Below are 23,968 nucleotides of genomic sequence, written 5' to 3'. Positions count from 1 at the left end.
CTGGGTTTATCCTTTCTATATTTCTGCTATACAGATAACAGATACATTTATGTTTTTTTATAACTCTTCTTTCTTATATGAAGGGTAGCATAGTATAAATCTTTTATACTTTGCTTTTTTACATAACATTGTATCTTGGAACCACTCCGTGTTAGTTTGTAGATCTTTTTCATTCCTTTTTTACAGCTGCATAGTACTCCACCACGTGAGTGTATCATAGTTCATTCAGCCTTTCTCCAGTGTATGAGTATTTAGGTTGCTGCTAGTATTTTGCGGTTACAAATAATGTTGCGGTGAATTACCTTGTGCTTATGTATTTTCATATCACTGGAGATGTATGTTTAGGGTAGAATCCTAGGAGCGGGATTGCTGAATCAAAAGATAGGTGCAGATGTTTGATTTTAGTAAGGACTGTCCTACCAACCTGTCCAGAAGGGTTTATAACCTGTCTTCCCACCAGCAGTGTTTGAGAGTTAATTGCATATATTTTATGATGCATACATATGAATGATTATCAGATTTTGTTCAGGGTCTTCCTTTCCTTATCTACTTCCTCTTCTATCATGATGGGTTGGGGAAAGAAAAAAACAACTCCAACTGTAGAAGGTTTTTTATTGGAAAGAAGTAAAATTAGTTTTCCAGCTCTGACTGGAGATTTTTTTACTGGTATTTTAGAGTTATAATTGTATGTTACAGTTTTCTACTTTACCTAGTTTAGCATCTGTTGTGTAACATCTCACTGTCTGCTTAGTTGTGCGGGCAGTTCTTTTCAGTTTAGATAATAATGCTGTTTGCTTCCAGTTTAAACACTTTTCCGTCTTCCATAGGTCTGGGTGGGTGTTAATATTTCTGACATTGGGGCAGTTCGTGAGAAACTTGCATTTCTTGACTGACCTAAAGTTTCCATGATGGGGATGATCATCCGAGCCTTTCTTTCTCTGACTTGACTCACTGGGGTACAGTTTACAAAGGTGAGCAAGGGTGGCCTTACGAAGTAGATCATCCTCTTTCGGACTGTAGCTCCCTTTCCTCCTGCTCCTTCTCCCCTGTACCCCCACTTGAGATCCTCACCTTTATGGTTTCCTAATCTCCTAGTCTTGTCTGGCCTGGGTCTGGATCTGTCTGCTGACCTCTCCTCTCTTTTGACGACTCCACTCCCATTTTACGAACCCAACTGTTTATTTTGTCTGATCTTACAGGCTGATGGTATATGCTAAAGAAAATTACTGGATTGTCACGATCGACACTACTAAAAATCTCTGGATTCTCATTCCTGCTGGTCTCCAGCATATCTTGTTACTTGTCCCCATTCAGACCCTGATCTCACCTCCCTCCCCTCATGTTTGGTTTGCCTTTTCATCTCCTGCCTTCAGGTCTGCTCTCCCACACCTCATTTACAGGACATATTTGCCTCTTGTTTCAGAGGAGACAGGTTTTAGGTTTTGGCTTATCCTGATGAAGAAGATCTAAATAGCCAGAACCTTCAAAATGGATCGGCTCCCTTGGGAAGCAGAATGCTTTCTGTATCGTGGTCAGTACGATGATTTTTGTTTTTGTCCTCATTGTCTGCTGTCCTCAGCTTCTTTACAGTTGCCCCGTCAGAATCATGAGCCAAACCTTGGTTCATCACCAGCAAAAGGGCATAGCCAGTGGAGGACTACTGACCCTCGCATGGTGTAGTGGCTGAGAAACAGGGGTTTTGGAGGTCAGCACGCCTGGGATTAAATCCCAGTTCTGTTGGCTGCTGGTTGTGTAATCAGAGACAAGTTACTTGACTCCTCCCTTCTGCCATAGTTTCTTCACCTGTAAAGTAGGGGCTGTGCTTTACCGCCATAGGGTTGTGGTGAAGACAGCAAGTAAAGGTTTTTCTGAAGCTCTCAGCACTGTGCTGAGGGCTCAGTAAGCGGTGGTCATTATGGTTACTGAGGTCCTCTCTCAGTGTCTCACTCAACTTCAGGGCCAGAGGTGCGCAGAGCTGCCTGGGCGGCTACCCGGAATGCATAGCACTGGAGGAGACTCGATGCTCTTAGTCTTGGTTCAATACGTCTGGCTGTTCTCAGAGCTCACCGCGAGCCAGCCCGACCTGGACCGTCCTAGAATTCTTGGCCAGTGAAGGCAGAAGAGAATATCTGAGGAGGAAGGAAATGTAGGGGGATGATCCACAAGTGAGTAGTAGCCCATCTGCTTCATCAGGGTCTCTCTCATGACAAGTTCAGAGCATAGGTGAACTCCAAAGGTCATTTCTAAAGAGGAGTGCTTGGAGTAGAGTACTGATTGGATCTGTTGCAGAGTACTAACTCTGACTTTGTGCTGCTCTAGTGTGCTTCAAATAACAGAGTTTATGGTTGTGGGGTTTTAGGATGATGATAGTCACGGTACTAAATTCTGATGGGGTATCTTAGATCTAGTAATAGAGACGCATTTTTCCTATTAATCGGAGAGAAATGTTTTTCATACTTTTTCCTTTAATAATTTGTGTACTTGAGCCCACCAAAAACTTGTAGAACCTTTACTGAGTATAAGTCACTACAAGTCTTCATCTTTCTATGGCTATATCTATGCATATATATGTATGTATGTACATTCAGTCATATAATTGGGTGTGGGTTTTTTTCCAGTCTCTTGTATACATATAAAAATTTTTAAAGAAGTTTTGCACTTACGTTTGGAAGAAACCTGAACACAGAATAATGGTATCTTCTTTTTGTAACTTGGCCAACACTATCAGGGCAGACATACAGGGCATAGCCAACCTAGGACTAAAACTCAGACCTCCTGATTTGAAGTCTAGTTTTTTTTTCTGATGTTACTTTCTTTTTATGGTTTCATTGGATAAATTAATAAAAAATAATAAAGTAATTAAAAATGACTTCCACTTTTTTGGGGATGGTCTAATATCTTTCAGGCTTTTCATCTGCTGTTTTTGCAATCTTCATAACCCCATAGGCTTTCTTCATTTTTGAGTCAAGCAAATGGTTGCTCAGAGGTGTTGGGTAGTTCAGTGATGTCTCAGCTAGTAAGGGAATGGGCCAGAATTGGAACTCACCTGACTCTTTGGCCCCTGTTCTATTACTGAAGAGATTTAAAAATGCATATGTAGACAACCAAATTTGTTCAAGCTCTGGGCTGTATGGAGCACCTTTCCTAGAGAGGGTGCACATGTGTTCATGACATCAGATTTTAAGTTGCAATATCTGAAGTATTATTGGAGCACTCAGTCTTAAAATAATGTAAAATTATGATGGTTTTACAGCTAAAATGACTTTAGCTTTTATTTGCTCACTGAATGGTTCACACACTCTAAAGAAACCTTTGCACTGGCTTTCTTGGTTAGTAAATTATGAGAGAATCAGGCTAAAGGAACGAATACGTTTTCTTTTAAAGCAGTCATTTGTATTATCCACCTACTTTTGGAACATTAATTTGGATCAGTCTAACTTACTTAGCATCTGAAGACAAGTTAATTTTTATCTGTGAAACAAAGTACTGTGGTTTTGTGTTCAGATAATTAAAGTGCACCGAAATGGGTAGCTTAGAGAACAGCTTAATAGCTTTCTCTAAAAATAACCCATTAACAGTTGATAGCATTTTAGTTGCTTAACAATGTGTACAGTATGTGGTGCTAATGCATGAGGAGATAGCTCCTTCATTAGACAAACTTTATTATCCACAAATATTATTGAGCCTCTGCTATGAAATGACTGTAATGACAGGGGGCTGGGGAGGATGGGGAGAAAGCCTGAACGTACCAGAAATGTTATATTTATGCCAAAGCCTCAGAAATGACTGTGGAAGCCTGGGCATTTATTCTAATGATGTTGCCATTGCTCAAAACCTGTTTGTAACACTTCCTATGAAATTGTCCTCAGTATGAGCATATGAACCATGAGAGAAAATCAGCCCCACAGTTTTGTAGCATAGCTCAGTTTTTAAAAATCACCTTTTGAGGTATAATTTTTTTCTTTTTCTTTGCGCTACGCGGGCCTCTCGCTGTTGTGGCCTCTCCCTTTGTGGAGCACAGGCTCCGGACGCGCAGGCTCAGCGGCCATGGCTCACGGGCCCAGCCGCTCCGCGGCATGTGGGATCTTCCCGGATCAGGGCACGAACCTGCGTCCCCTGCATCGGCAGGCAGACTCTCAACCACTGCGCCACCAGGGAAGCCCTGAGGTATAATTTATATACAACAAAATGGACCTTTTCTTTGTGCAAAGTTCAGTTGAGTCTTGGCAAATATATACCCTGTGTAACCGCCACCACAGTGGAGATATGGAACATTACATAACCCCAGGAAGAAGTACCCTTGTGCCCTTTGCTGTCAGTCTTCAGCTCAGGCAACCATGGATCAGTTTTCTATCACTGTAGATCAGCCTCAGCTTACCTAGCGTTTCAGATAAATGGAATTTAGAAGTCTTTGCTCTTTTTTGCCTGGCTTCTTCACTTAGCATAGGGTTTTCCAGGTTCATCCTTGTTGTCGCATGTAGTCATTTCCCTTTTGTTGCTCAGTGCTCTTCCATTGCACGGTGACACACAGTTTGTTTACTCTTTCCTTGTTGATGACTATTTGGGTTGTTCCAAGTTCGTGACTGTTATGAATAAAGCTCCTACAAACATTTGTATACAAGTCTCTATGGATGTATATTTTCTTTATTTTTTAATTGAAGTAATTTGACATACAATATTTTATTAGTTTCATGTGTACCACATAGTGGTTTGACATTTGTATACATTGTGAAATGATCACCACAATAAGCACAGTTACCATCTGTCACCATACAAAGTCAATACAGTATCATTGACTGTATTCCCTATGTTGTACCTTGCATCCCCGTGACTTAATTATTTTATACCTGTAAGTTTGTACCTCTTGACCCCCTTTACCTGTTTCCCCCCCATCCCTACCCCCTACCCCTCTGGCAACCACCTGGGTTTTGTTTTGTTTGTTTTGTTTTTTAGATTCCATGTATAAGTGACATCATGTGGTATTTGTTTTTCTCTGTCTGACTTATTTCACTTAGTGTAATGCCCTCAAGGTCCGTCCATGTTGTGGCAGATTTCTTTCATTTTTACAGCTGACTGGTATTCCATTGTACACGTATACTACGTCTTCCTTATCCATTCATCCATTAGTGGACACCTAGGTTGTGTACGTATCTTGGCTATTGTCATAGACATATATTTTCATTTCTCTTGAGTAAATAATTAGGAGTGGAACTGCTGGGTTGTATGGTGAGTGTGCATTTAATTTTTCAGAAACCACCAAGCCTTTTCATAGTGATTGTACCATTTTGTAGTTCCACCTGCAGGGTATGAGAGTTTTAGCTTTTCTACAACCTCATCAGCACTTGGTATGGTCATTCTTTTTCATTTTAGCTATTCTAATGGGTATGTTATGTGGTTTTAATTTATATTTCCCTTATGACATCATTCATCTTTGTGTGTGTGTATTGTCACACAAAAAGTGTCTTCTTTTGCCTATTTAAAATTTTGGGTTGTTTGTCTTATTTTGAAGTTGTAAGAGTTCTTTATATACTCTAAATACAAGTCCTACATGTTGCAAATTTTTTCTCCCATATGCACAGCTCATTTTTGACCTTGACAGTATTATCTGGCCTGTTCACCCACCTTGCTCACTAGATCCCAGTCAGCACCTTTCCTTTTCAATCTCAGTAACTCCTCCTGTCTCCACTGTCGTCATCTTGTACATTCCAGAGGCTTTACCACTGCCCTTAGAGGTGTGCTGCTTTTTCTTTTTGTGAGTATTTTACTGATTTGAGAGTGCTGCTGGTTCACAGTGCCCTCGAGTCTGGGACGCCGAATGTTCTGCAGTGGGCGGCATGATTTCGTGCAATGAACTGACTGGCTTAAAATGCCAGTTATGTGCTTGTTGCTTTGTCCAAGCCACTACCATCTCTTACTGGTGCTATTGCAGTGTTTCAAATGGTTTCTTTTTTCACTCTTTCCTTTTTACAATTTATTCTTCATATCACAGGTGGAGAGAGCATTTACAAATATAAATTGGGTACTTTTAGTCCTTCCTTAAAGTGGAAGTGCACTTAAGATGAGTCTTAAACCCTTAGCACAACTTCCAGGTCACAGCCTCATCCTGAGCCATGTGCTCTTGGCTTGGTATGTGCCCGCCACCAGTAGCCTTCTTTGGGGTCCACAGATTCACCTGCCTAACCTCTCTCTGTTCAGTAGAACACTTGCCTTCTCAGCTACCCGTCACCTGGCTAATTCCAGCCTGTCCTTCAGGTCTCTGTTTTAAATGCCACTTCCTTAGAGAGGAAGAGCCTTCCCTGAGCCCCTAATTTAAACCAAGTTCTCTAGTTATCCATGATGATGTTAATTATAGCATTTGCATTTTTTCTTAGTATCTATCATAATTTATCTATTTTTAATATATGTCTCCTTACCCCACCCCCCCTTTTCTTCCTTTGGCCTTGCCACGCATCTTGTGGGATCTTAGTTCCCTGACGAGGAATTGAACCTGTGCCCCCTGCTGCACTAGACCACCAGGGAAGTCCCCTAATACATGTCTCTTTATATTTCCCCCATGTTGTATAAAGTTTATGAGAGTAAGGAATTTCATCGTGCCTCCTTCAAGATCCCAACTGACATTTTTTCTCTTGAGTACAAACTTCTATGTACTAGTTTTCTGTCTCTGCCATTTGCACTGAATCTGTAAATTGCCCTGATAATAAGAGTTCTTAATCTTTTTTGTGTCATGGATCTTTTAGGTAGTCAGTGAAACCTGTGGCTCCTTCTCAGATTAGTGGGTTGTTTTTTGGTTTGGTTTGGTTTTTTTAATCCAAAATATGTTTATTGGGATCGTTTCCCATTCATCTTGATTCAGGGTGCTTTTAGTGCTGCTTCCAACTGAAGGAGCATCCTTCTGTAAGCCTTGCTTTTTCCTCCTGTAGGCTGGCAGAGGACATTAGAGCAGCCAACACACAAAACTACTGTTTGTGCCTGGCTAGAGATGGTGGTGGTTTTATAGCATCCTGGGCATTTCACATCCATGAAGTAGGAGGTGGGGCTCTGCAGCAGGTGCTTCTTGTTGTGTGTCCTATTCTGGCGAGGGATGCAGGAGATCCTTTGTGAGAGGCATGTTCTCCTGAGGAGGTCCTCACTGCCAGATCAGATTAGTGGTCTGAAATGAATAGAATAAATTATGTAAGGTTACCAAGGAAATCGGTTATGTTGAAGTACTGGTTTTTTTTAATATTAAGAAAATACATCTTTAATGTGTGTGCTTCTTTATTAATGCCTTAAATAGCAAGATCAAGCAGCAGATGTGACAACTACTGTAATTTCAAAATAGTGAGACATATAAATATTTCGAGAATTACAACTGTAGGCTTTTTACTGGTCTTAATATTTCTCTGTTTAGCCTCCTTCAGTCTCTGGAAATACCTGTATTTCTGATAGTGTCACTCTCGTGGCTGGAGAATTCTTTCTGTTATCAGAATAAAGTACAGATTTGGGAATTGTCTTTACTAAAGGAATTTAGAGCCTGAACCAAGATGGCGGAGTAGAAGGACGTGCTCTCACTCCCTCTTGTCAGAACACCAGAATCACAACTAGCTGCGGGACAGTCATCGACAGGAAGACACTGGAACTCACCAAAAAAGATACCCCGCATCGAAAGACAAAGAAGAAGCCACAGTGAGACGGTAGGAGGGGCACAATCACAGTAAAATCATAATCCCATAACTGCTGGGTGGATGACTCACAGACCAGAGAACACTTATACCACAGAAGTCCACCCACTGGAGTGAGGGTTCTGAGCCCCACGTCAGGCTTCCCAACCTGGGGATGTGGCAACGGGAGGAGGAATTCCTAGAGAATCAGACTTTGAAGGCTAGTGGGATTTGATTGCAGGACTTCGACAGGACTGGGGGAAACAGAGACTCCACTCTTGGAGGGCACACACAAAGTAGTGTGTGCTTCAGGACCCAGGGGAAGGAGTGACCCAAGGGAAGACTGAACCAGACCTACCTGCTAGTGTTGGAGGGTCTCCTGCAGAGGTGGGGGGTGGCTGTGGCTCACTGTGGGGACAAGGACACTGACAGCAGAAGTTCTGGGAAGTACTTCTTGGCGTGAGCCCTCTCAGAGTCAGCCATTAGCCCCACCAACGAGGCCAGGTAGGCTCCAGTGTTGGGTTCCCTCAGGCCAAACAACCAACAGGGAGGGAACCCAGCCCCAACCAACCAATCAGCCAAGCAGATTAAAGTTTTACTGAGCTCTGCCTACCAGAGCAACAGTCAGCTCTACCCACCACCAGTCCCTCCCATCAGGAAACTTGCACAAGCCTCTTAGATAGCCTCATCCACCAGAAGGCAGACAGCAGAAGCAAGAAGAACTACAATCCTGCAGCCTGTAGAACAAAAACCACATTCACAGAAAGATAGACAAGATGAAAAGGCAGAAGACTATGTACTAGATGAAGGAACAAGATAAAACCCCAGAAAAACAACTAAATAAAGTGGAGACAGGCAACCTTTCAGAAAAAGAATTCAGAATAACGATAGTGAAGATGATCCAGGACCTGGGAAAAAGAATGGAGGCAAAAATTGAGAAGATGCAAGAAATGTTTAACAAAGACCTAGAAGAATTAAAGAACAAACAAACAGAGATGAACAATACAATAACTGAAATGAAAACTACACTAGAAGGAATCAATAGCAGAACAACTGAGGCGGAAGAACAGATAAGTGACCTGGAAGACAGAATGGTGGAATTCACTGCTGCGGAACAGGATAGAGAAAAAAGAATGAAAAGAAATGAAGACACAGCCTAAGAGACCTCTGGGACAACATTAAACACAACAACATTTGCATTATAGGGATCCCAGAAAGAGAAGAGCGAGAGAAAGGACCAGAGAAAATATTTGAGGAGATTATAGTCGAAAACTTCCCTAACATGGGAAAGGAAGTAGCCACCCAAGTCCAAGAAGCGCAGAGAGTCCCATACAGGATAAACCCAAGGAGAAACACGCCGAGACACATGGTAATCAAATTGGCAAAAATTAAAGACAAAGAAAAATTATTGAAAGCAGCAAGGGAAAAATGACAAATAACATACAAGGGAACGCCCATAAGATTAACAGCTGATTTCTCAGCAGAAACTCTACAAGCCAGAAGGGAGTGGCATGATATACTTAAAGTGATGAAAGGGAAGAACCTACAGCCAAGATTACTCTACCCAGCAAGGATCTCATTCACATTCGATGGAGAAATCAAAAGCTTTACAGACAAGCAAAAGCTAAGAGAACTCAGCACCACCAAACCAGCTCTACAACGAAAGCTAAAGGAACTTCTCTAAGTGGGAAACACAAGAGAAGAAAAGGCCCTACAAAAACAAACCCAAAACAACTTAGAAAATGGTCATAGGAACATACATATCGATAATTACCTTAAACATGAATGGATTAAATGCTCCAACCAAAAGACACAGGCTTGCTGAATGGATACAAAAACAAGACCCATCTATATACTGTCTACAAGAGACCCACTTCAGACCTAGGGACACATACAGACTGAAAGTGAGGGGGTGGAAAAAGATATTCAATGCAAATGGAAATCAAAAGAAAGCTGTAGTAGCAATACTCAATATCAGATAAAATACACTTTAAAATAAAGAATGTTACAAGAGACAAGGAGGGACACTACATAATGATCAAGGGGTCAATCCAAGAAGATATAACAATTACAAATATATGTTTACCCAACATAGGAGGACCTCAATACATAAAGCAACTACTAACAGCTATAAAAGGAAATGGACAGTAACACAATTAATAGTGGGGGACTTTAACACCTCACTTACACCAATGGACAGATCATCCAGACACAAAAGAAATAAGGAAACACAAGCTTTAATTTAAATGACACAAGAGACCAGATAGATTTAATTGATAATTATAAGACATTCCATCCCAAAACAGCAGATTACACTTTCTTCTCAAGTGTGCACAGAACATTCTCCTGGATAGATCACATCTTCGTCACAAATCAAGCCTCAGTAAATTTAAGAAAATTGAAATCGTATCAAGCATCTTTTCTGACCACAACACTATGAGATTAGAAATGAATTACAGGGGAAAAAACATAAAAAACACAAACACATGGAGGCTAAACAATACGTTACTAAATAACCAAGAGATCACTGAAGAAATCAAAGAGGAAATCAAAAAATACCTAGAAGTCTTCCCTGGTGGCGCAGTGGTTGAGAGTCCGCCTGACGATGCAGGGGACGCGGGTTCGTGCCCTGGTCTGGGAGGATCCCACGCGCCGCGGAGCGGCTGGACACGTGGGCCATGGCCGCTGAGCCTGCGCATCCAGAGTCTGTGCTCCGCAACAGGAGGGGCCACAGCGGTGAGAGGCCTGCGTACTGCAGAAAAAAACAACGAAAAACAAAAAAACCTAGAGACAAATGACAATGAAAACACAATGATCCAAAACGTATGGGATGCGGCAAAAGCAATCATAAGAGGGAAGTTTATAGCTATACAAGCCTACCTCAATAAACAAGAAAAATCTCAAATAAACAATCTAACCTTACACCTAAAGGAACTAGAGAAAGAAGAACAAACAAAACCCAAAGTTAGCAGAAGGAAAGAAATCATAAAGATCAGAGAAGAAATAAATGAAATAGAAACAAAGAAAACAGTAGCAAAGATCAATAAAACTAAAAGCTGGTCCTTTGAGAAGATAAACAAAATTGATAAACCATTAGCCAGACTCATCAAGAAAAAGAGGGAGAGGACTCAAATCAATAAAATTAGAAATGAAAAAGGAGAAGTTACAACGGACACCGCAGAAATACAAAGCATCCTAAGAGACTACTACCAGCAACTCTATGCCAATAAAATGGACAACCTGGAAGAAATGGACAAATTCTTAGAAAGGTATAACCTTCCAAGACTGAACCAGGAAGAAATAGAAAATATGAACAGACCAATCACAAGTAATGAAATTGAAACCGTGATTAAAAATCTTCCAACAAATGAAAGTCCAGGACCAGATGGCTCCACAGGTGAATTCTATCAAATGTTTAGAGACGAGCTAACCCATCCTTCTCAAACTCTTCCAAAAAACTGCAGAGGAAGGAACACTCCCAAACTCATTCTGTGAAGCCACCATCATCACCCTGATAACCAAAACCAGACAAAGATACTACAAAAAAAGAAAATTACAGACCAATATCACTGATGAATATAGATGCAAAAATCCTCAACAAAATACTAGCAAACAGAATCCAACAGCACATTAAAAGGATCATACACCATGATCAGGGGGATTTATCCCAGGGATGCAAGGATTCTTCAGTATATGCAAATCAATCAATGTGATACACTACATGAACAAATTGAAGAAGAAAAACCATATAATCATCTCAATAGATGCAGAAAAAACTTCTGACAAAATTCAACACCAATTTATGCTAAAAAACCCTCCAGAAAGTGGGCATAGAGGGAACCTACCTCAACATAATAAAGGCCATATATGACAAACCCACAGCAAACATCATTCTCAGTGGTGAAAAACTGAAAGTATTTCCTCTAAGATCAGGAATGAGACAAGGATATCCACTCTCATCACTATTATTCAACATAGTTTTGGAAGTCCTAGCCATGGCAATCAGAGAAGAAAAATAAAAGGAATACAAATTGGAAAAGAAAAGTAAAACTGTCACTGTTTGCAGATGACATGATACTATGCATAGAGAATCCTAAAGATGCCACCAGAAAACTACTAGAGCTAATCAATGAATTTGGTAAAGTTGCAGGATACAAAATTAATGCACAGAAATCTCTTGCATTCCTATACACTAATGATGAAATATCTGAAAGAGAAATTAAGGAGACACTCCCAGTTACCATTGCAAAAAAAAGAATAAAATACTTAGGAATAAACCTACCTAGGGAGACAAAAGACCTGTGTGCAGAAAACTATAAGACACTGATGAAAGAAATTTAAAGATGATACCAACAGATGGAGAGATATACCATGTTCTTGGGTTGGAAGAATCAATATTGTGAAGATGACTATACTACCCAAAGCTATCTACAGTCAATGCAATCCCTGTCAGATTACCCATGGCATTTTTTACGGAACTGGAACAAAAAATCTTAAAATTTGTATGGCGACACAAAAGACCTCGAATAGCCAAAACAGTCTTGAGGGAAAAAAACGGAGCTGGAGGAATCAGAGTCCCTGACTTCAGACTATACTACAAAGCTGCAGTCATCAAGACAATATGGTACTGGTACAAAAACAGAAACACAGATCAATGGAACAGGATAGAAAGCCCAGAGATAAACCCATGCACCTCTGGTCAACTAATCTATGACAAAGGAGGCAAGGATATACAATGGAGAAAAGACAGTCTCTTCAATAAGTGGTGCTGGCAAAACATGTAAAAAAATGAAATCAGAACACTTCCTAACACCATACACAAAAATAAACTCAAAATGGATTCGAGACCTAAATGTAAGACGGGACACTGTAAAACTCTTGGAGGAAAACATAGAAAGAACACTCTTTGACATAAATCACAGCAAGATCTTTTTTGATCCACCTCCTAGAGTAATGGAAATAAAAACAAAAATAAACAAATGGGACCTAATGAAACTTCAGAGTTTTTTGCACGGCAAAGGAAACCATAAACAAGATGAAAAGACAACCCTCAGAATGGGAGAAAATATTTGCAAATGAATCAACGGACAGAGGATTAATCTCCAAAATATATAAACAGCTCATGCAGCTCAATATTAAGAAAACAAACAGCCCAATCCAAAAATGGGCAGAAGACCTAAATAGACATTTCTCCAAAGAAAACATACAGATGGCCAAGAAGCACATGAAAAGCTGCTCAGCGTCACTAATTATCAGAGAAATGCAAATCAAAACTACAATGAGGAATCACCTCACACCAGTTAGAATGGGCATCATCAGAAAATCTACAAACAACAAATGCTGGAGAGGATGTGGAGAAAAGGGAACCCTCCTGCACTGTTGGTGGGAATGTAAATTGATACAGCCACTATGGAGAACAGTATGGAGGTTCCTTAAAAAACTAAAAATAGAATTACCATATGACCCAGCAATCCCACTACTGGGCATATACTCAGAGAAAACCATAATTCAAAAAGACACATGCACCCCAATGTTCATTGCAGCACTATTTACAATAGCCAGGTCATGGAAGCAACCTAAATGCCCATCGACAGACGAATGGATAAAGAAGATGTGGTACATATATACAGTGGAATATTACTCAGCTATAAAAAGGAACGAAGTTGGGTCATTTGTTGAGACGTGGATGGATCTAGAGACTGTCATACAGAGTGAAGTAAGTCAGAAGGAGAAAAACAAATATCGTATATTAACGCGTATATGTGGAACCTAGAAAAATGGTACAGGTGAACCGGTTTGCAGAGCAGAAATTGAGACACAGATGTAGAGAACAAACGTATGGACACCAAGGGGGGAAAGCTGCGGGGGTGGGGGTGGTGAGATGAATTGGGCGATTGGGATTGACATGTATACACTGATGTGTTGTATAAAATTGATGACTAATAACCTGCTGTATAAAAAAATAAATAAAATTTTAAAATTAAAAAAAAAAAGAATAAAGTACAGATTTCTCAGCTTTCTTTGTGTGATGTTACCTTTTGCTTTTCGCCCAGATGAGCTCTAAACTCCAGCTGTACTGGACAACTTCGCACTTGTACCCATCCTTCCGTGCTTTAGTTCCTGTGGCTACTTCCTTCTGCAAGCCTTTCCTCATAGACTGCCTATTAAACCCTGCTGTGCTTTTTAACCCACCTTAAATAAATACCACCTTCTGAAAGAGGTTCACAGATATTAACATAGAGCAATGTCTGACACATAGTAAACACTCAGTAAGTTGTAGATATTATTAAATAAGAATTGTTCATAAGATTTCTTTTTATTATCACCACCCAACTATAAGTATCTTGAGTGATGTCCATATAAGAAACAAGACAGCACAATATATCAATAATTGTGAGTAAACATGATGTAAAGTGAAAATATGCCTCATATGTAATATACATCAAAAATAAAAGTCTTGACCTGGGGGAAACAAGACTTGAAAGTGCTGCATCAACCCTGTTAACTGTTGTTGGTGTTTGCACTGTAGTAAGTATGACTTTGAGAGGAGGAGGTGTGATCAGGAGTCGAGGGTGTGAAGAACTGGCAGTACAAGCCAGCCCTGTGGGCGGCTCCTCACACCCCACAGCCTTGGAGTGTGTGTGAGAATGCAGTAGCCGAATTGGAAGTGGAGCTGGTGTGGGCACCACCGGCACTGGAGAGTAGTGACCATGCTGAGCACCCTGCCATCAGGGCCATGGACAGACCCAGATATACCTAGAAAAAAAGCAGGAAAGTTCAGGATGGCGGGGGAAGGTCAATTTTATGAGACACGATCAGAGAACTTCTAACAGTGAAAGGAACTATACCACAAAAGTAAAGCTATTCAGATGAATAAAGTCTTAGGAATAAAGGTTCTTTCCTAAACTCTAATAACCAAATAACCAGAAATCCTGAAATTTTGGAATAATGCTTTTTTAAAAAATAAAGGGTACAGCTTTCATGGAGCAATTTGGAGCAGGCCTTTTTTTTCCTTCACATGCAAGACTGCTGTCATTCCAGCTGGCAAACGTAGTAGATTTGAAATGGCTCCTCTGTTTCTCAGAGTCCATAATATATCAAATTATTTCTGTATGTCCAAGTGGGAATCCGAAAATAATTCTTTTATAATCTCAGCTTAATACCATAGGTATCTGAATGCAGCTTCTCTCAGCTAATACTTGGGCATCAGCATAAGTTTTCACTCTCTGTTGTAATGACAGTCTCAGCTACTAAGTGGTGCCTGTTGCTAAGTTGGAAACCAGTGTAGAGAGAGCACTTGTATGTTTCTTTTTTCCTTGACATTTAGCACTTTTCTAGAAATATTTACTTTCCCTCGGATTTTGTACATGTGAAGTTGTTAGACTCCAATTAAATGTATGTTAATCTCCTTGACCTTGTCCCACAGCTCGCTGGTGCTCTGTTTCCCCCGATGTCTCCATTGCATTACATTTTGGCTAGATTCTACTGCTGTGTCTTCTAGGTCACCAGGTTTTTCTTCAGTGTATAATCTCTTGCTAATTTCAACCATTGTATTTTTTTCATCTCTAGAAGTTCATTTTGAGTCTTTCTTATACGTTCCACTTCTCTCTTTATATTGTGCTGTACGTTCACGAACATATGGAGTATATTTATACCAGTACACATGATTGTCTACTAATTCTATCATCTCTACTTCCTAGGTATGTTTTTTTATTGGCTTTTCTCTTCATTATAGATTGTATTTTCTTGCTTTTTTGTTTTGTGGCTGTTGTTTTTACTGATTTATAGTATTTCAGATGTACAGCAAAGTGATTCATTATATTCAGTATTTATGTTTTTTTCAGATTCTTTTCCATTATAGGTTATTGCAAGGTATTGAATATAGTTCCTGGGGATTTTTTATTTTTGGGGGGGGGTTTGGATGTTGATTGGATGCAAGACACTGGATTTTACATTGAGTGCTAGGGCTTTTTTTGGTATTTCTTTAAATACTTTGGGACTTTTTTTTCTGGGATGCAGTTAAGTTACTTGGAACACTTTGATCCCTTGAAAACTCTCTTTTAAGCATTTTAGCTCTCTTTTAAGCATTTAGTCCAGAATAGCCTTTAGTCAAAGGCTAATTTAGCCCCAGTACTGAGTCAACACCTTTCTGAGGACTCAGTTTTTTGTCCTGGTGTGAGGAGGTCTTTACTGGAAAAGTGGTAGAAGAGGAACTGTTCCCAGCCTTGTTCCACATGGAATAGTCCATCTGCTCCTCTCTGGTGGCTCCTTCCCCAGCCTTGGAATTTGATCATGCACAAGCTCTGATCATTATCAGCTGGACACTCAGAGGGAACCCTCTGTGGATCTCCCCAACCTTCTCTGAAGTTCTCCTCTCCTGTACTCAGCCACAGAAATTCTGAGTTGGACTCTCCAGATCTTGAATTCTGTCTCAACTCAGGGAGACTACCAGGCTCCATTTGGGTTTTCCTTCTGTTTACTGAAACCTGGAAACTCCAGGCAGTAAGCTGGGGCAGTCACAGGACTCAGCTTGCTGGCCTGTGTTGCCTGTTGCTGGGTGTCAGAAAACTGTTATTTCATAAATACTGTCTGGTTTTTTAAGTTAAGAAGCAAAAGCCTGTGAAGGTATTTAGAACTTTAGGAACTCATTTAAAAACTCAAGTTATTTCCTTCAAGCTGCCTTATCTTATATTACCCACCCCTCACTGGTTATTTTTTTCTCCCAACAGAATAGACAGAAATAGTAAGACAAAATACAATTTAAATTACGTTTTAAATCACTCATGGTCCCATCATCCTAGCTTGTTCTGTATATTGCCTCTTCTAGATAAATATTTTTAAGCTGCAGTCCGTTGGTTTATTTTGAATCTCACCTTTAGTTAATACGATCTTCATACTTAGTTTAATGGCTGCATAGTGACCTGTTATATAAATATTCCATAATGTATTAATCCTTATGTTTGGCAATACAGGTTTTGTTCTTTTAGGTAGTTTTGCAGTAAATACCTTCAAATATCATACCTATTCTTAAGGATGCTCAAAGGGAGAAAGGCAGGTGGGATGATGTTCTATTTATTTCAATCTGCAGTGAGATTTAGCCTATATTGGGTATTTAGTAAATGTTTGTCAAATGATTGAGGTGGAACATAACTTAAAGTTCAATTAGGTAAAGTTTTCAGTTACCTTTTTAGGAATATTTTTGTTCCATTGGGCATTCATTTTTATTTTTATGGGGGGTTAAAGTAGATAATTATGAAATGTTTATGTTTCCTTCTACTTATTAAATTAAGCCCATATTTTCTACATGTTAATTATAATTATGTCATCAATTTTGGAGGTATAATTTAGTGGAAGACCTTCTTCAGATAAACTTTTATGTTGGAATAATTTTAGGTTTACAGAAAAGTTGCCAGGATAGTGCAGAGGGTTCCCGTAAGCCCCCACCCAGTTTCTGTTTCCCTTGATATTAACATCTTACATTACTGTATGCGCTTATCAAAACTGAGAAACCAGCATTGGTATAAAGAAATTTCAGACTTTATTTGGAATTTGCTTTTCCACTGATTTCCTTTTTCTGTTCCAGGATCCAATCCAGGATACTACATGCATTTAGTTGTTATGTCTGCCTGTCTCTCTGTGACTGTTTTCTCACTTTTCTTTTCATGACTTAAAGAGTACTCGTCAAGTATTTTGTAGAATATCCCTCAACTTGGGTTTGTCTGATGTTCTTCTCACTATTAGCCTGGGGTTACAGGTTTGGGAAAAGAATATCACAGAGATGAGCTGCCTTTCTCGCCTCATCCTATCAGGGAGTCACAGTGTCCACATGACGTCACTGGTAGTGGTAACTGATCGCCTGGTGGAGGTGGTATCTGCCAGGCTTCTCCACTGTAAAGTTACTGTCCTTCCCTCTTCACATTCTGTTCTTTTGTTTCTTGCGGTACGCAGGCCTCTCACTGTTGTGGCCTCTCACTGTTGTGGCCTCTCCCGTTGTGGAGCACAGGCTCCAGACGTGCAGGCTCAGCGGCCATGGCTCATGGGCCCAGCCACTCCGCGGCATGTGGGATCTTCCTGGACCGGGGCACAAACCCGTGTCCCCTGCATCGGCAGGCGGACTCTCAACCACTGCACCACCAGGGAAGCCCACATTCTGTTCTTTTGAAGCAAGTCTCTAAGTTCAGCCTGCCCGCAAGGTGTGGGGGCTGGGAGAGATTGAGTCCCACCTCCTGGAGGGGAGAGGATCTATACATATTACTCCAAGTTCTTCTGTTAGGAGGATTTGTCTCTTCTCCACTGTTTGTTTCTCCCCTGTGAATTTGGTTACAGCTGCTAGAAAGAAGACATAAGTGATTTAGAACGTATAGTTCTGCCATTGAGGAATATAGTCTAATTGAATGGAGAACATTTGAACAGGACCAAGCTAGGAAACATGAGGTTTATGAAGTAGGCACTACTTCTTGAGTTGCCTGTGGCCACTTTCTCCAAAGCTGTGGCTCCACCATCGTTCCAAGTTGGCTAAGACGGCTCCTGCCTGGTGCACTCCCCTCCCCATTCCATTCCTTCAATAAACTACTTACTACCTGAGGGAACTTCATAAAAATACCGCCATGCTTAAAATCCCTGCCTAACATCTTTTGGTGCCTCCCCAGGGTAAAATTGTAGATATTTAAGCATGGCCTGGTTCCTGCTTATGCCTCCGGCTTCAACCCCATCCGTGTCCCCTTGGGTCCCACTCTCTTGCCACAGGTTCCCGCAGGCCTCTGTAGCTTTGCATGCACCTCTGCTTTGCCTGAAGTGTGTGCTGCCTTCTCACACCTGCGTAGTTTTGGGGAGTCTTCTTTTCACCCCACCTGGTCCGCCAGCCTTCGACCCACCCACTGCTTTCATAACAGCGTGTGCCTTTTGGTTGTTCCCTTGGATTTGCCAGTCATTCTCCTCCTCGCCTTCTTTAAAAGTAGTCACCTACTTTTAGGTGCTGCTAAAAGTGTGCTGCTTCCACTCCTGTCCCCACTCCCCTCCACTTACTGCCACCCAGGGTACCACACATCAGCTGATTGCAGATTCATTGAATGCTTTCCAATTGTTGTGAAGCATTCCTGTTTGGAACTCTTTATAATCTTGGCTTCTGAAACACCACTCTCTCCTGGTGCTCATAGGTGCTTCCTCACTCTCTAGCTGGTTCCTCCTCCTCTGTCTGCTCCTGAGTTCTGTCATCAGACCTGTTTTCTCCACTTATCTCTCCTCAGTAGTTCAACCCTCTGTGGCTTCCATTAAAAATTCCCATATCTTACGCCTAACCTTGTTCTCTCTCTTTAATGCTGCTAGAAGCGCAGAGCCATCCGAATCACCTGCAAGCCTCCTCAGATCTTTAAATCAGGAAGTACAAGACTGTCATTGTCTTCCCCTACCCCCATCTTCATTTTGTGCCTCCCAAACCCAGGCCTGCCCCTCATGTTTTCTTTGCAAGGCCTGGGTCAGGAATACAAATGGAGCATCACATACCATATAAATCAAACTAAGAAACAAGAAATGTATTCTCCCCCCCACACCCCCGAGACATAAACTTTCTTAAAGACCTGGAAGATCAGGTTCAAATTGAAAAATCTTGGGCTTTTTAGAGTTGGGTGTCAGCAGTTCGAGGAGAGCAGGCCTCCAGCATAGCCCTCTTCTCTTCCCAGCCAGTGCTGTGCCCCCCCAACCCCCATGAGCTGGAGCTTGTGGACCGCCAGCCCAACAGTTCACGCACCGTGTATACCCTGCAGATAGCTCCCCTTGGCCACCGCTTGTGGTACACACCCTGGAGGAGCATTCTGCTCGCTGCCTTGGGATTCTGGGGCTCCTGATGGCACATTCCCCGGACCCAATAATCACCACTGGGTGAGGAGGTGCCTGGTTGGGTGAGGACCAGCTGTCCCCAGTAGATGGCCTGATTGTTTTCCTCTCCACATGTTGCCTCTCGCCTTCTCTGTGCCCTTGCTCCTCTTTCGAAAGCCTGCTCATCTTTCAGGGTATGGTTTCTACAGGCCTCATCTTCTTTTAATCCTCTCTTTGTTGCCCTTATTTGGACTTAATCTACCCAGCTTCTCCTTGGGTTTCAGAAGTGCTTTACTGTGATAAGAGCAGTGCATGCTGTCTGTTCCTGTCTCCTTCCCTCACTAAATTGCCAGTTTTTTAAGAGCAGGATCGCTGATTGGCTTTTCCCCCAGTACTAACACGAAGTCTCAGAAGTGGGAAGTGCTTGACAAGTGTGGCTTGAATCCACCACAGCTCTGGCGTCACCCTCCTGTTGTTGTGGTAACCCTGTCAAAACAGGAAATGAGGTTAGTTTAGCATGACTTGTTCATAATTGACTCATGCTGGTTCCCTTTTCTTCCCTAAGTGATCACAAAACATCTGTTAAATAATCTACTCCAGAATTTTGTGGGCTTCTACTTCCACATTAACTGGTCAAATATAGTTCTGGAATCTCTGTTCCCACCCACCCTGGCCCTGGAATTCACCATGCATTTGGAGAGCCCTGGCTCCTTTTTTTAATTGCTCTCTTAAGAATTGCTTGATGAACAATATACCAGTGTACAGTTTAAGTTTTGACATATTATACACCCATTAAGCTATCAAAACAATTAGATAATGAACATTCATTGCCTCCAAAAGTTATCTAGTTTCCATTTCCATTTGTGTAATCCCTCCCGCCCAGCAGCCCCAGGTAAACCCTTCTGACGTGCTTTGTGTCCTCATAGACTAGTTTGCATTTTATATAAGTAGAGGTACTTTTCTTTTGGTCTGGCTTTACTCAGCATAATTATTTTGAGATTCATCTGTGTTGTATATATCAACAGTTTGTTTCCTTTTATTGCTGAATAGTAGGAATCTACCGTTTTAAGAATTGAATATGCTCACCTATTGGCCTGACCTCCCATTCCCCACCATTTATGTATCTTAGGATAGGATTCATCTGGGACTTGAAGCTGCATTTATGTAAGATGATTGGGTGCTCTCAATAGCTTGAGCTCAAGGGCACAGTAATAGTATAATCTTTGTATCCTGTTAATATAACCAAATGGCTGGATAAAAGTTCCCTCCTTTACTTAGGGGTGTGTGTGTGTGTCTGTGTGTGTGTGTGTCTGTCTGCGCCTCTCTCTCTGTTTTATTTATTTATTTACTTTAAATTTATTTATTATTTATTTTTGGTTGCATTGGGTCTTTGTTGCTGTGCGCAGGCTTTCTCTAGTTTCAGTGAGTGGGGGCTACTCTTCGTTGCGGTGCGTGGGCTTCTCATTGCAGTGGCTTCACTTGTTGTGGAGCACGGGCTCTAGGTGCGCGGGCTTCAGTAGTTGTGGCACGCAGGCTCAGTAGTTGTGACTTGTGGGCTCTAGAGCGCAGGCTCAGTAGTTGTGGTGCATGGGCTTAGTTGCTCCGCAGCATGTGAGATCTTCCAGGACCAGGGCTCAAACCCGTGTCCCCTGCATTGGCAGGCGGGTTCTTAACCACTGCGCCACCAGGGACACCCTCTCTCTGTTTTAAATAACATACCCAGTTCCAATTTCATCACTGAGTGTCAGTCGGTACTGTTGGAGGGGCACATTGACCATAAGCCCCTCTCCCCAAGCAGTCTTATTCTCAAAGGCAAGTTTATGCCCGTGTTTGTTTGACTACCATGCTTCAGTAAAACTGGATATTTATTTATTTATTTTTAATTTTTAAATATTTATTTATTTATTTTTGGCTGCGTTGGGTCTTCGTTGCTGCGTGCGGGCCTTCTCTAGTTGCGGCAAGCGGGGGCTAGTCTTCCGTTGCAGCGCGCCGGCTTCTCATTGCGGTGGCTTCTCTTGTTGTGGAGCATGGGCTCTAGGCGTGTGGGCTTCAGGAGTTATGGCATGAGGGCTTAGTAGCTGTGGCTCATGGGCTCTAGAGCGCAGGCTCAGTAGTTGTGGCGCATGGGCTTAGTTGCTCCACGGCATGTGGGATCTTCCCGGACCAGGGCTTGAACCCGTTTCCCCTGCATTGGCAGGCGGATTCTTAACCACTGCGCCACCAGGGAAGCCCTGGTTATTTATAATGTTGAGTGTAAACCAGTATTTTATAACTATTTTAACCTGTGTTCTCTTTTGTTGAACTCAGGCTCTAAAATCTGAATTACCAAAAAAGTTTTGATTTCTAATAGTATTTACTCCCAGTGTTGAATAAGCTTGCTTGAACGACATATCCCTTTGCCTGTCTACCTAAAAATCAGTGGTTTGGGCCTTCTTGCAGCAAACCAAAGCAAAATAAGATTTGAGTAGCTATTCTTTTATTTAAGGAAATAGACGTCATTTCAAAGTGTTGGGGTACCCGAGTGCAATGTATAAATGGTGTGAGAAAGCTGAAGCTGAGTGAGACAAGGTCCCTCCTACAGCATAGTTTTGTGGTAGAGTCAGACAGATGCATCAGTAATTCTCAGTATAAGTAGACTGATAGATATCATTGTAGAAGCACAAACTTGAGAATAAACTTATTTTACTGTTTCCTGTTTCTAGCACTTACCCAGAGGAGACCAGAAGTAATGTCTTACTGCCCGTCCGTGTTCTTTCATTGCTTCGGTCAGTGGACCAGATGTTGATACTTGTTAATATGAAAAGCTCTTACAGAAAAGATTCAATAGAATATTGTTCATAAAGATAGTAGTAATATTCAAGATTCAAATTCATCATAAAATTGAAGATAAAATTATTATTGCTTCTGCTTGGAATTCTATTAAGTCAGACCTTCAGGACAGCTTGGAAAGAACTGGGCCCTATGTTATGGCTGTGAAGGTATTTTTTGAACAATACTTTTTAGGTTTTGTTATAAGACTACCCAAACATCTTGATTAAATTTCTTGTGGGGGGGGGGAGGAAGAAATAGTCATGTCATTTTGCACGTAAGACAAAGTTGTTGCAAGCAATCAATGCATCCTCCTGCCCCACCTTTTAATTGAAGTATAGTTGACTTACAATATTAGTTTCAGATATACAGCATAGTGATTTAGTATTTTTACAGATTATGCTCCATTAGGAGTTATTACAAGATAATGGCTATAAGTCCCTGTGCTATGCAGTATATCCTTATTGCTCTCTTGGGTGCATTTTTGTTCGGGTTGAAGATGTGGTTGATGGTCAATTGATTGTTTCTGCTGAGTCAGTGGAATCTAATCCAACAGTAGGAAGTTGTTTTGGAGGCAGAAATGATTGCTCTCACCAGAATGCAGTTGCTGTTAAAAACAGTGGGAAAATGGCTTATGTGTGTCATACGCCCATGTTCCCGGATTTATGAAAATGGACATCTGTACAGTTCCCAGGGCCAGGCCCTCTGTTAGTTTTGAGATTCTGTGTGTGCTGCGTTTTGCCAGCCGCATCCTCCCTAGTTTAAGGCCTCTTTGTGGATTATACACATGCTGCCTTCACGTGTATGAAACAAGTATTTGCTCAGAGTGCTAAACATTTAATACTTTACCGCCTTGTTCTGAGAACTGTTTTTAATGCCATCTCCCCTCCTCCCCTCCTTTTTTATTTATTTTTTTAGCTCTGCTTATGATAATGTCAACAAAGTTCGAGTAGCTATCAAGAAAATCAGCCCTTTTGAGCACCAGACCTACTGCCAGAGAACCCTGAGGGAGATAAAAATCTTACTGCGCTTCAGACATGAGAACATCATTGGAATCAATGATATTATTCGAGCACCAACCATCGAGCAGATGAAAGATGTGTATCCTTTTCAGGCAGCTGCTCCACTGCTCCGTCACCTGGTTGAGTAATGTAACTGGACGTGTCTGCACTTATAGGGGTGGAGGAAAAGTAATAAAGCACATTTAAGGGGAAACTGTACTTTGCTTGTCATTTACTGTAATACTTGCATCATTTACATTTTTTCTCTGATTCATTTTTTCATTTGTCAGTAACTGATTTTAGTATCTTTTTGGCAAATCCAATATTTTCTGTCAGTTTCAGTAAAGATTTCCTTTAAGTGTATAGTGGAAAATTTTGGAGAACACCTTTTCCAGTCACGTGTTTGCCACTCAAGGTATGGTTTGTTATGATGGTGAAAAGGAAAGAGCAGTCGACTGTGGAAGAGGGTGCCCTGTACAGCACCTGGTCAGGTCCAGACTGTCCTGATCTTAGCGCCATTTCACATCTGGGTCCAGTTTTCTTGTTTTTAAAACTGGCGTGCTCGCCCTCATGATCTACAAGGCTGGCTCAGCTCTGAAGTTGTGTGATTAACTATGACAAACATTTAGAAATCTGGACTAAGCAGGTAAAGGCTTGGGTAAAGGAGGCTGCCTGGGTAAAGACTGTGTTTGAAAGGTACAAGTG

General features: G+C 41.3%; 1 protein-coding gene and 1 pseudogene across 4 annotated transcripts in view; one reads left to right on the top strand and one right to left on the bottom strand.

The window, feature by feature from the left end:
- MAPK1 (mitogen-activated protein kinase 1) overlaps window positions 1-23,968 on the top strand; it is a 96,757-nt gene that overhangs the window by 30,295 nt on the left and 42,494 nt on the right. For 3 of the 4 annotated variants that reach the window (XM_060170785.1, XM_060170782.1, XM_060170783.1), the window contains exons 2-3: window positions 22,157-22,219; window positions 23,181-23,363. In XM_060170785.1, coding sequence (XP_060026768.1) covers window positions 22,157-22,219; window positions 23,181-23,363 — 246 coding nt within the window. The remainder of the gene's footprint in view (window positions 1-22,156; window positions 22,220-23,180; window positions 23,364-23,968) is intronic. The other variant, XM_060170786.1, reaches the window with a different exon arrangement.
- On the bottom strand, window positions 6,861-7,108 carry LOC132503935 (small ribosomal subunit protein eS27-like; annotated as a pseudogene).

This window comes from Lagenorhynchus albirostris, chromosome 14 (assembly GCF_949774975.1).
Source record: "Lagenorhynchus albirostris chromosome 14, mLagAlb1.1, whole genome shotgun sequence".
NCBI lineage: Eukaryota > Metazoa > Chordata > Mammalia > Artiodactyla > Delphinidae > Lagenorhynchus > Lagenorhynchus albirostris.
The sequence above is the reverse complement of the archived record's forward strand: the minus strand, read 5'-3'. Positions and strand labels throughout refer to the sequence as shown.